This window comes from Symphodus melops (genome assembly GCF_947650265.1).
Source record: "Symphodus melops genome assembly, chromosome: 1".
NCBI classification, from domain to species: Eukaryota; Metazoa; Chordata; class Actinopteri; order Labriformes; family Labridae; genus Symphodus; species Symphodus melops.
This window is the reverse complement of record NC_136691.1, coordinates 56,391,255-56,403,356: the sequence shown is the minus strand read 5'-3', so window position 1 is coordinate 56,403,356 and position 12,102 is coordinate 56,391,255. Positions and strand designations below refer to the sequence as shown.

The following is a 12,102-nucleotide window of genomic DNA, read 5'->3' as shown; positions in this document are numbered from 1 at the left end:
ACGAGACGGGGCCGAGGGCCAACACATGATTAGTACAGAGAAAGGATTCTGGATCCAAGTCCAATAAATTTAAAAAGGAATCTTCCAGAGTCACACGGGCTGAGCGTCGAATCATCGGACCAGCTCCGTCTACCGGCCTCACATCTCTGAGTCCAGGTGAGTCCAGGTGAGTCCTCCGTCTACCGGCCTCACATCTCTGAGTCCAGGTGAGTCCAGGTGAGTCCTCCGTCTACCGGCCTCACATCTCTGAGTCCAGGTGAGTCCAGGTGAGTCCTCGTCTATCGGCCTCACATCTCTGAGTCCAGGTGAGTCCTCCGTCTATCGGCCTCACATCTCTGAGTCCAGGTGAGTCCAGGTGAGTCCTCCGTCTACCGGCCTCACATCTCTGAGTCCAGGTGAGTCCTCCGTCTATCGGCCTCACATCTCTGAGTCCAGGTGAGTCCTCCGTCTATCGGCCTCACATCTCTGAGTCCAGGTGAGTCCAGGTGAGTCCTCCGTCTACCGGCCTCACATCTCTGAGTCCAGGTGAGTCCTCCGTCTACCGGCCTCACATCTCTGAGTCCAGGTGAGTCCAGGTGAGTCCTCCGTCTACCGGCCTCACATCTCTGAGTCCAGGTGAGTCCAGGTGAGTCCTCGTCTATCGGCCTCACATCTCTGAGTCCAGGTGAGTCCTCCGTCTATCGGCCTCACATCTCTGAGTCCAGGTGAGTCCAGGTGAGTCCTCCGTCTACCGGCCTCACATCTCTGAGTCCAGGTGAGTCCTCCGTCTATCGGCCTCACATCTCTGAGTCCAGGTGAGTCCTCCGTCTATCGGCCTCACATCTCTGAGTCCAGGTGAGTCCAGGTGAGTCCTCCGTCTATCGGCCTCACATCTCTGAGTCCAGGTGAGTCCAGGTGAGTCCAGGTGAGTCCTCGTCTATCGGCCTCACATCTCTGAGTCCAGGTGAGTCCTCCGTCTATCGGCCTCACATCTCTGAGTCCAGGTGAGTCCACGCTTCACGTCCCGCACATGAAAAGCTTTTGTGGCGCCCAGCTGGTCCTGATGCAGCAGCTGCTCTTTTATCACACGGACAGATTTCCATCATGGCCGCTCCGTGTTTTCCTTTTCCTTTTTTTTCCTTTTGGGAAAAAAAATGCAAACACCATAAAAACACAAACACACACACAGTGAAAAAGTGCAGAGCGTGGCATTCCAGCGAGCTGATGCTGAGCGTGTTGTTTACGTGTGTGACTCGGCTCACGCACGCCACAGACCGGAGACGGGTTTCTTCCTGTGGTTACCAAGAGACAGTCAGCCCATCAGTAAGTTCTGAACGCCCCTCTCATTAAGATGACTAAGAGGATCTGGATCTGGGACTTGATGGGGGGGGGGGGGGTCCTGTGGTGGGCGCTCTGTGAGTCGAGGTGAGTTTATATTTGTTCCCCGCTGTCGCTCAGTCTGTAGAGGTTGTGGGTTCGATCCCCAGCTCCTGGAGCAGACTGGTTATCTGTCTCTGCATGTCAGCCCTGTGATTGGCTGATGACCAATTCAGGGTGTGACCCCGCCCCCTACCCAACGACGGCTTTTCCCGTTTCACGACCCCAAGTACAGATGGTGTGTGTGTGTGTGTGTGTGTGTGTGTGTGTGTTTGTTTGTTTGTTTGTTTGTTTGTGTGTGTGTGTGTGTGTGTGTGTGTGTGTGTGTGTGTGTGTGTGTGTGTGTGTGTTTGTTTGTTTGTTTGTTTGTTTGTTTGTTTGTGTGTGTGTGTGTGTGTGTGTGTGTGTGTGTGTGTGTGTGTGTTCCTCAGGTGAGAGGAATCCTCCTGCAGGATTCAGGTAACTGAGAGGAAGCAGCGTGTGAAAAAGTCACGTGGTCACCGTCAAGTCACGACCTGCTGAGTGAAGATGAAGCCGTTTTAAATATGGGGACAACTTTTATTTAACGCGCTGTGACAGGAGCAGCTCGGCCGACGCCACGCGAACAGACGCCACGCGAACAGACGCCACGCGAACAGACGCCACGCCGCTCGCCGTGTGGGAATGATTCAGTCACTTTGAGCGGGATGAAAACATCTCTGGACTTTTAAGAAACGTTCTGAATGCATCCTATGGCTGTTTGTGTTTGCTGGGTGGTCCGCTTGTTGTCCGCTTGTAAAAAAAAAAAAAAAAAAAAAAAAAAAGGTCATAGGTTCGATCCCGGCCACAGCTGATGTGTCCATCAACCTCCATGTGTGCCTGAGTCAAACACTGAGCCTTTGTGCGAGTATAAATCTCAGCAGTGGACGGCAACAAGCAGCTGTTAAAGTCTGACATGGAGCTGAAACATGTAATAATATACCCGTGTATATCCACCCTGCGCTTCCTGTCATTACACGACTTCCTGTTTAAATTGAAACTCTGGCTCTGAAGAAAAGCTTCGCTCCTTAATCTGCCGGCTGAGAAATCCATTTTTCACTCGGCTGCTTTTTACGTCCGTGTCAGCCGCACTCCTCCAAACAAAGACCACATGTGTCCGTTTAATGCGAAGCAGACGCGTGGATGGAAGCGGGCCGCCTCCAGCCGCCTCTCTGTGCGCAGGTCGATGGAAAATGTCTCCTCACGGCGGGAGGCTGTTAGTGTTTTTCCTTCAGTTTGACCCCGGCTGACCCCTGAGCAGAGCTCGCCACAACAGACGAGACTAAAATGATCAAAACAGAGACGTGAGATGCTAATCTGATTACAGCACGTCTCGTCTGCGCTCCCATGTGATGTGATATAATATAATATAATATAATATATATAATATAGTATAATATATATAATATAGTATAATATATATAATATAATATATATAATATGATATAGTATAATATATATAATATAATATATATAATATGATATAGTATAATATATATAATATATATAATATGATATAGTATAATATATATAATATAATATATATGATATAATATAATATGATATAGTATAATATATATAATATAATATATATGATATAATATGATATAGTATAATATATATAATATAATATGATATAGTATAATATATAATATGATAGATTAATATAATATATGATAGAATATAATATGATAGAATATAATATAATATGATAGAATAAAATTATAATATAATATAACATAATATAGTATAATATATATAATATGATATATATAATATAATATGATATAATATAATATAGTATAATATATATAATATATATAATATAATATGATATAATATAATAATATAATATGATATAGTATAATATATATAATATGATATGTTATAATATAATATAATATAATATAACAGGCCTTCCTGCTTGTTTTGCATGACAGTTTTTGGTGATAAGAAAGAAGCTGAAGTTGTTCGTGTCGTATTTCAAAGCAGAGCTCGAGCTAAGTGTGGCGTTAAAGGTAAAATACCTGCAGCTGCTCCAGTAATCTCTGGAGATTTAATCAGATATTACCTGTATCAAAGGATTTTCAGGGTCAACGTTGTTGAATTTGTTCTTTATTAAAGAGAGAAGAGAATATGTATAGAGTTAAATCCACTCTGATCCTGTGTTTGATCGTGACTTTAAACCCTCGTTTTTCAGCCCTGATCACAACAGGCTGTTTCTGTGTTTAACCTTCACAATGAGACTCCTCCCCTCTGTCGCCCCCTGGTGGTGAGAAAAGAAGGTCCAACCGAAATTTGATCTGCAGAGTCTCTTTGGACCTTTAAGAAAAAGCTAAAGAGCCAGCTCTCTGTGAACTCCCATGACCTTCACGGTGACCTTCAGGAGTTTGAGAAGTGTTCTCTGGGGTCATCCACCAATCACAGGCAGCTGGACGTGTCTCCTGCAGCCTCCTGCTGTGTCTCCTGCAGAGAGTCAGAGTGAGCTGACTGAGAGCAGGCAGCAGGATGGACTCAGGAGGATTCACCTGGAGCCCTGTGATCGCTGAGTGCACGCCACCTCTGTTTTCCCCGTTAGATACATAAATACATCAATCTTTCTAGAATGAGCGAAACACACTCTTGTAGTTTCTTCACGAGGCGCTCTGTGGGTCATCGACGGTGTTCACATCCTTCTGTTCTTTTGCATTCCAGGTGGAGGTGTGGGACTCCTCTGCACAGTTTCAAACATGAACTGCAGGAGTTATCGCCCTCTGCTGGAGCCTGGAGGAACTGCAGCAACATGCACGTCAATCACTCTTTAATAGAAACAATAGTAAATACAGTGGATAAGAGTTATGATTCTTCTTTTAATGTGTCATTTTAAAGGAACCAATCAGAGAGCTGCTCTCTTCCTGTGTGATCAGTCAGCCAATCAGAGAGCTGCTCTCTTCCTGTGTGATCAGTCAGCCAATCAGAGAGCTGCTCTCTTCCTGTGTGATCAATCAGCCAATCAGAGAGCTGCTCTCCTCCTCTGTGATCATGAAGGAAACCTGCTGTGTTGAAGCTTCTCTGACAACAATGCAGCAGCCAGTATGTCCTCCTTCTAACTTTAGATTCTGCTCCTGAATGCTCTGGATCTGATTGGAGCAGAGAAGGTAGGCGGGGCTTTGAAGGCCGTTTTGGACGCCCCTGGGTTTGGCAGATATGAGAGCAGTTATCAGGTGAACAGGTGTTGCAGCGATGGAAGCGGGCAGTGGAACTGCTTCAGATAGAAGTGAATGCAGAAAGCTTTACAGACCCACGCAGAGCAATATTTACAATAGTCCTCATGTATGTGTTGACACCTCACGACAGATTGTGATAGTTGCACATGAAGCAGATTATTTGTTGTTATAATAATCTTAAACTTCTGCTCTTCGTCCACTTTTCTCCGTGGCGCCCTCATCCAGAACGTCTGCCTTGTTTCTCCTGCAGACCACCAGTGTGAGCTTCTCTCTCAGGTTCTTGTTGGAGCAGGCGAGGAGGACGGCAGAGGCCACGCAGTAAAAGGACAAGCCGAGGAAGAGCACGTCGGCGCTCAGCCCCGAGGCGAAAACGGCGTGGAGATAGAAGAGCGAGATGGTGAGCAGCGTGGCGAGGTAAACCCAGACCAGCGCCACGGTCAGCCTGCAGACGAGCAGGTAGGACTCTCTGCTCTGCGTCCTCTGCCTGGTGTGTCGGCACAGGAAGCAGACCAGCCGCAGGGACGTCGGGAGCATGACGCTCAGCGGCATCAGGGCGAGGTAGCAGATGAAGACGACCACATAAATGTTTACGTCCACCCAGGCGGGAAACAGAGGCTTCCTCACCACACACGCAGCTCGTTCTGTCGAGTTTGACAGCAGAGTTTGACCCTGGAAGTGGAGGAAGAAGAAAGGTGTGAACACGAGGCAGGAGGTCAGCGAGGTCACGCACAGGGTGACGTTGAGGAGCGCCGAGCTCCTCTCCCTGAGAGCCCTGAAGAGAGCCGAGGAGAAGCTCAGAACTCGGACGCAGTAGAAGAGGCTCAGCCAGGCGACAGACCAGAAGCTGACGGAGCTGCTGCTGAGCCAAACGACCACGACCACGCAGAAGAGGAACGGTAAGACCGGGCGGCAGAGCACGCCGGCCCAGATCGATGCCACGAGGATGAAAGTGGAAATCTGCAGCAGGACGTTCCCCAGCGAGATGAAGCAGAGGATGACGGCCGGCGTTTTCACACCTCCGGACCTCCACCGCTGCACCAGCGTGACGCCAAGGTTGAAGGCGTTGGCGAGCACGCCCAGGACCAGCAGGAGGGCGGTGCCGCACAGCTTCAGATCAGCAGGTCCAAACATGGTCGCAGCGGAGGAGACGGATCCCGTTTCATTCCTCTCAGGCTCGGAGCCGAATGACTTTATCAGAGTCCTTACAGAGGAAATGAAAATACCCAGCATGCATCTGTTCCCCCCTGAGTCCGCTGTGAATGTCGCTGCATATGAAAACAGAAATTAAACATCACTAAGTTCAGTCACCTCGCAGCTTTGATCTTTAACAGGACAGACCCAGACTCTGAAGTGAGCGATTACAGAGTCGGAGGCAGTCTGAGTGATTTGTGATGTTGATGTCTGGTCACTTAGTTATGTGTCTGTGATGATCACGTGTTCACTCTCTGTTTGAAGCCAGCTCCAGAATCAGCACTTACTTTTTATTATTGGGGGACCTAGGCCAGTCCGTGAAGCCTGGTCTTAGAAACCTGGGACTTATCTCCCAGGTTTCTATTCTGAAAGACCTTCACTTCTGGCTTTCAGAGCCCTGCATGGTCCGGCTCCCTCTTTCCTTAGTGAGCTGATCCAGCCTTACGCTCCTGTGGGGGCGCTGAGGTCTATGGATCAGAACCTGTGGGGGCTCTGAGGTCTATGGATCAGAACCTGTGGGGGCGCTGAGGTCTATGGATCAGAACCTGTGGGGGCGCTGAGGTCTATGGATCAGAACCTGATGAAGGTCCCTCCAGCTCATTATCACACTGGAGGTGACCGGTCTTTCCAGGTCGTTGCTCCGAGCCTCTGGAATGAACTTCCGCCATCTTTGCTCTCAGTTGATTCAGTTGACTCTTTCAAGAGTGAAGTGAAGACGTTTTTATTTGTCCAGACTTTTAATGAGCCTCTTTAAAGACTGCTATGATCTCTGTCTTCACCTGTATATTGCGTGTGAGACTTTGTCTATGAAGCACTTTGTGGCTTCTGCCTGCTATATAAAAGTGCTATATAAATAACATTTACTTACTTACTTATTATGGTCTAGTTTGTAATAACGAAAAATGAATATTCGTCGAGAGAAAAACTCGGAAAGAGCCGAGTTAAACTCTTCCGTTTGTCTTTTTTATCCTAATAAATCCTCGATGTTTTATGTTGATTATTATTATGAGAGTGTGTGTGAAGCTCTTAACCCTTTATGTTTCGTTTATGGTTACTGTTTAGACAAGGTTAGCTTTCAGATCCGGAACTTTCCGAGGAGTCCGTGAAGGCATCGTTACCTAGCAACGCGTGATACCCCCCAACGGCCGTCTCCACAGGTCGCAGGAGTTTTGTACAACTTCCGTTATTAAAACAAATCTTTTAAAAAAAAGTAAAGTTTAGCAGCTTCTAGTCAAGAATTACAGACGAGACGAGAAAAAGAAAACTATGGAGAATAACGTGACCTCTGACGTCACAGAAAAGGAGCTATGTTTGACGCAAATTCGATATTTGGAGGAGCAGCTGGAGAGGTAAGAGCTAACCTTACATATACTGTGTATATATTACAAATATATATATACATACATTATATATTACACATTTTATATTATCTGTCATATACTATATCATTGCGTTTAAAGAGGCTGTGTGTGTGTGTGTGTGTGTGGGGGGGGGGGTCTTATGCGTTCATTTAGAGACAGGACAGAGAAAAATATTTGGGAATGACAGTTAATGAAGGCCGGATTTGAACCCTGATCGCCCGCCTGGAGTTCATGATGGTCCCACACTAACCACCAGGCTTTAAATTTGAAACTTGAATATCTCAGTGGGAATCAATGAAGGATTATCTTATCTTTCCTCGCTCCTGCGTCTGTGTGTGTGTGTGTGTGTGTGTGTGTGTGTGTGTGAGTGAATTACAGACAAAGTGCTGCACTGTCTCTAAATTGCACGTCAACGTTCGTGATCTTTCCATGTTTTTGCTTTTTATTTTAAGTAGCATCATTTGGAAAGACGTAGTTTTGAAAAGTGATAAAACAGAACCGTCTCTCCTCATCCTGCAGCTACCAGCTGAAACACGACGAGCTGGAGAAGGAGGAACAGGATCTCGTCTGCCAGCTCAACGCCATCGAGAAAGACAAGAGGGACGCCATGGAGTTCCTGAAACGCTTCGTGGTTGCCAAAGAGAAGAAGGTGGACGAGCTGGGCGAGCGGCTGGAGGCCGAGCGGCGGGCTGCACGTCGGGACAGGAAGCTGCTGGAGCTGCAGCACAGCCACAACGTGCAGGAGTTAGAGCAAGGCATCGCCAAACTGCACGCTGAGACCACGGAGCAGGGTGAGGCCTCCATGCACACGTTTTGTCGGTAACAGATATTTCACGATTTAAGACATCTGTTGTTAAGCATCAATGTCCACAGCTCCTCTCACCTCCTTGTTCCCTCTCCTTGCCTCCTCAGCTGCAGAGATAGAGGAGCAGGAGGAGCAGCTGGTGCAGCTGGATCAGACCTGGGCTCGCCTGGAGTCTCTGAAGGAGCAGCTGATCCGTCAGCGAGCAGAGCACGACGCTGCCGTCGACAAGCTGAAGGACGACAGCGAGTTCAGGAAACGGCGGTAAGGAGCGCCGTCCAAACCTCCGCAGGTCGAATGTGTGACTCGTGTTCACCGTCCTCTGACCCGCAGCTTCGTTGAGGACACGCAGTACGCCACTGATCTCAGAATCAAGACGAAGACGGCCAGGATCCTGAAGAAGGAGCGGGATCAGATGAGCGCGTGGGTGGAGGAGCAGCAGCACCTGGTGAGGGACAGAGAGAGCCTGCGGGAGACGGGCGACGTCCTACGGGACAGAGCGCGCTCAATGAGTGACGAGAAAGACCAGATTCAGAGACATGTGGACGACATCATCCCGAAAGGCCTCGACTGGAAGACGGTAAGAGAACGACTGTTCATCACGTCTGATCAAAAGATGTGGCCTGATCCCTGAGGGGGCATCCGGACTTGAACCGGAGACCTCTTGATCTGCAGTCAAATGCTCTACCACTGAGCTATACCCCCACACACAGAGAGAGAGGGGGGGCGTGTGTGTGCACACAGAGCACGCTCCAACACATCCACAGCGAGCTGCTTCTGTGTCGTTTTGCTGCACGGTGAGAAAACGAACATGTGACACTGATAAGAACGCTTCCATGACGACTTCCTCTGAGCGAGAGCGAGGAGCCTCGCTGGATTTACACCACATGAAGCTTTCAGATTTATCTCTCCGCTCAGTTTGCATGAAAACACAAACACAGCGTCCGAGCTCCCGAGACGACGACGTTAAACTGACAGAGTGGAAAGGTCACAGACAGGGGGCATCCGGACTCGAACCGGAGACCTCTTGATCTGCAGTCAAATGCTCTACCACTGAGCTATACCCCCCCTACACACTGAACTATACCCCCCCTACACTGACCTATACCCCCCCTACACACTGAACTATACCCCCCCTACACTGACCTATACCCCCCCTACACACTGAACTATACCCCCCTACACACTGAGCTATACCCCCCCTACACACTGAGCTATACCCCCCTACACACTGAGCTATACCCCCCCTACACACTGAGCTATACCCCCCCTACACACTGACCTATACCCCCCTACACACTGAACTATACCCCCCCTACACACTGAGCTATACCCCCCCTACACACTGACCTATACCCCCCTACACACTGAACTATACCCCCCTACACACTGAGCTATACCCCCCTACACACTGACCTATACCCCCCCTACACACTGACCTATACCCCCCCTACACACTGAACTATACCCCCCTACACACTGAGCTATACCCCCCCATACTGTGCTATACCCCCCTACACACACAGCTATACCCCCCCTACACACACAGCTATACCCCCCCCCCTACACAGAGCTATACCCCCCTACACACTGACCTATACCCCCCTACACACTGACCTATACCCCCCTACACACTGACCTATACCCCCCCTACACACTGAGCTATACCCCCCCTACACACTGAGCTATACCCCCCCTACACACTGACCTATACCCCCCCTACACACTGAGCTATACCCCCCCTACACACTGACCTATACCCCCCCTACACACTGACCTATACCCCCCCTACACACTGAGCTATACCCCCCTACACACTGACCTATACCCCCCCTACACACTGACCTATACCCCCCCTACACACTGACCTATACCCCCCCTACACACTGACCTATACCCCCCCTACACACTGACCTATACCCCCCCCCCCCCGGGATCAGGACGTTGACTTGAAGCAGTTTTTACTTCTTATTTTGGATCATGTGAAAAACAACCATCAGTCTGTATCAGAGCTGAAGATCTTCATCCATCCTGAGGAGAGACACAAACAGCAGGGCAGGTGGAGTCGGCTCGCTGACGCCCTCTGGTGCTCTCTCTGGGTAATAACACACACAGATTCAGGACATCCATCCGTTATCTCAGATTCCAGCTCTGACTGGGCGAGAGGCGGGGTTACACCTTAAACTGGTCACCGGCCAATCACAGGGCTGACATAGAGACAGACAACCAGCCACACTCACAAAAAATAAATAAATAAATAAATAAATTGCGATGACATTTTCCTCCCATGTGACGCCTTCTGTTCCTGAGCGGCACCCTGAGCTCAGAGGACACGACGCGGCCCGTCCTCCCGATCGCCTGTAACATTCATCGTGTGTTTCTTTTCTTCAGGAGGCGGAGCTACTGAGGAGGAAGTGCCTGCAGCTGGAGGTGGAGTTACAACACGTGCACGTCGACTTCATGCACCAGCTCGCCTCCATGGAGGAACTCAGGTATCTCAGGCTTTTCATGACCTCATCTGTAATGGCAGTATAAATGTGGCTCAGGGGGCATCCGGACTCGAACCGGAGACCTCTTGATCTGCAGTCAAATGCTCTACCGCTGAGCTATACCCCCTCACACACTGAGCTAGCTCAGCGATGTCGTGTGGTCTGTGTTTTCAGAGAAACCCTGGACGCCTTGTTGGAGGAGAACGGTCAGAGAGCGGCCCAGCTGGGTCAGCTGGAGGCCGAGCTGCAGACGCAGAGCGGCAGGACGAGGCAGCTGGACGGCGTGAAGCAGGAGGCCGCCGTCATCCTCCGACACATCCTGAAGCTCAAAACGCAGAGTCAGGTCCGTCTCTCTTTGTTTCAGCTTCAGGTCGGTGTCAGCCAGTCGTCATGACGCCGTTTAACAAGAAGTTTGTTTTCATCGGGAGTGGTGGGTGAATCACTCCCATGATTCCCCGCGATCGGTGGGATTAACATTGTGTGCGTTTAAAGACACGGAGCTGAAGTGCTTTAAAGATGTCCCCGGAGACAAAGAGGGGGTGTGGCTCCTCGCTGGTTCAGACGAGGACGCCTCTCGTCTGAAACACATCAGCTCCAGGAGCCACTCACGTGTTTCCTTCTCTGCAGGACTCGGAGAAGTCGTCGTGCACTCCATGGAAGATGGAGAGGCTGCTGGACATCCTGGAGAGCTCCGCCCCCCTGGGGACGCGCTCCACCCTGCACAGGTCTCCTAAACCACGCAGCGCTGACCTCAGACCAGCCGGGTACTGGACTCCCTCTCCTCCTTCTCTTACATAACGTGAGATAATGCAGCTGTTTCCTCCAGAGCCTGAGCTGAACTCAGCCGCCGCCCCTCCACCAAACCTGTAACATCTGTCAGAGAGAGCGAGGCAAAGATGAGGTTTCTTTAGGTGGAGACGTTCTTTATTTTTATTGATCTGACAGAAAGAAGTTGTAAATGAACATTTAGTTTGAAAGCCGTGTGGATGTCGTGTCTGCGTTGACACCCTGAAGCTCTCAGGAGGTTTTTCACTTTCTCTGTTCAATCTGTTCTCTTTTGTTTCTCCCTCAGGAAACTCAGCAGTCGGAAGACTTCCAGCTGTGGAAATCTGTCTGCTCCTCCTCGTCCTCCTCGTCCTCCTCGTCCTCCTCGTCCTCGGGGGCTGGTCAGGATCCAGGATCCACCTCTGCAGACCGATGAACCGAATCCAGAGAACAGTTCTCACACTGCAGCCTTTCAAAAATAAAAGTTTCTTCCTGCGTCTGCTCGGCTCTCTCATGTGGAGGATTTAAAGGATTGTGTTAAAGTGACTTATTAATTTAGTGATTTTATTGAGTGAGCGGGCAGTGGACCTGCTTCAGATAGAAGTGATTGTACCCGAGCTAAAAAGCCTCTGCATGTTTCTAATAAGCTCCAGCAGCAGAAAGCTGCTCAAACTAGGATCAATGTTGGAGATGAAACATGGAGAGAGGTTAGAACGCAGAAAGCTTTACAGACCCATGCAGAGCTGGCTAAACACTGAAGCTACAGTGTCCACCACATGCAGAGCTGGCTAAACACTGAAGCTACAGTGTCTCTACATGCAGAGCTGGCTAAACACTGAAGCTACAGTGTCCACCACATGCAGAGCTGGCTAAACACTGAAGCTACAGTGTCCACCACATGCAGAGCTGGCTAA

At 49.3% G+C, this 12,102-nt stretch overlaps 2 protein-coding genes across 3 annotated transcripts; one reads left to right on the top strand and one right to left on the bottom strand.

Moving 5' to 3' along the window:
- Positions 1-4,749: 4,749 nt before the first annotated feature.
- Positions 4,750-5,902, bottom strand: LOC306831964 (taste receptor type 2 member 40-like). Its single transcript, XM_079356280.1, has one exon. It carries the CDS (start codon positions 5,808-5,810, stop codon positions 4,758-4,760), a length of 1,053 nt encoding a protein of 350 aa, XP_079212406.1. The 5' UTR covers positions 5,811-5,902; the 3' UTR covers positions 4,750-4,757.
- A 990-nt stretch (positions 5,903-6,892) lies between these two features.
- On the top strand, positions 6,893-11,690 carry LOC306826931 (uncharacterized protein). 2 transcript variants are annotated; one of them, XM_079348501.1, is made up of 8 exons: positions 6,893-7,120; positions 7,652-7,923; positions 8,045-8,198; positions 8,268-8,514; positions 10,326-10,426; positions 10,598-10,766; positions 11,051-11,187; positions 11,496-11,690. In XM_079348501.1, the coding sequence occupies exons 1-8, from the start codon at positions 7,038-7,040 to the stop codon at positions 11,668-11,670; spliced, it is 1,338 nt and encodes a 445-aa protein (XP_079204627.1). In that variant the 5' UTR covers positions 6,893-7,037; the 3' UTR covers positions 11,671-11,690. The 2 variants fall into 2 exon arrangements, with proteins under 2 accessions (XP_079204627.1, XP_079204628.1); XM_079348502.1 differs by having other exon boundaries at positions 6,894-7,120; positions 11,051-11,222.
- Positions 11,691-12,102: the final 412 nt, after the last annotated feature.

Coding starts and splice junctions, on each gene's coding strand:
- LOC306831964 (XM_079356280.1), bottom strand. CDS start 5,810: ATGCTGGGTATTTTCATTTCCTCTGTAAGGACTCTGATAAAGTCATTC.
- LOC306826931 (XM_079348501.1), top strand. CDS start 7,038: ATGGAGAATAACGTGACCTCTGACGTCACAGAAAAGGAGCTATGTTTG. Junction 8,199..8,267: donor AGCGAGTTCAGGAAACGGCG/GTAAGGAGCGCC, acceptor TCTGACCCGCAG/CTTCGTTGAGGACACGCAGT. Junction 10,427..10,597: donor GCCTCCATGGAGGAACTCAG/GTATCTCAGGCT, acceptor CTGTGTTTTCAG/AGAAACCCTGGACGCCTTGT.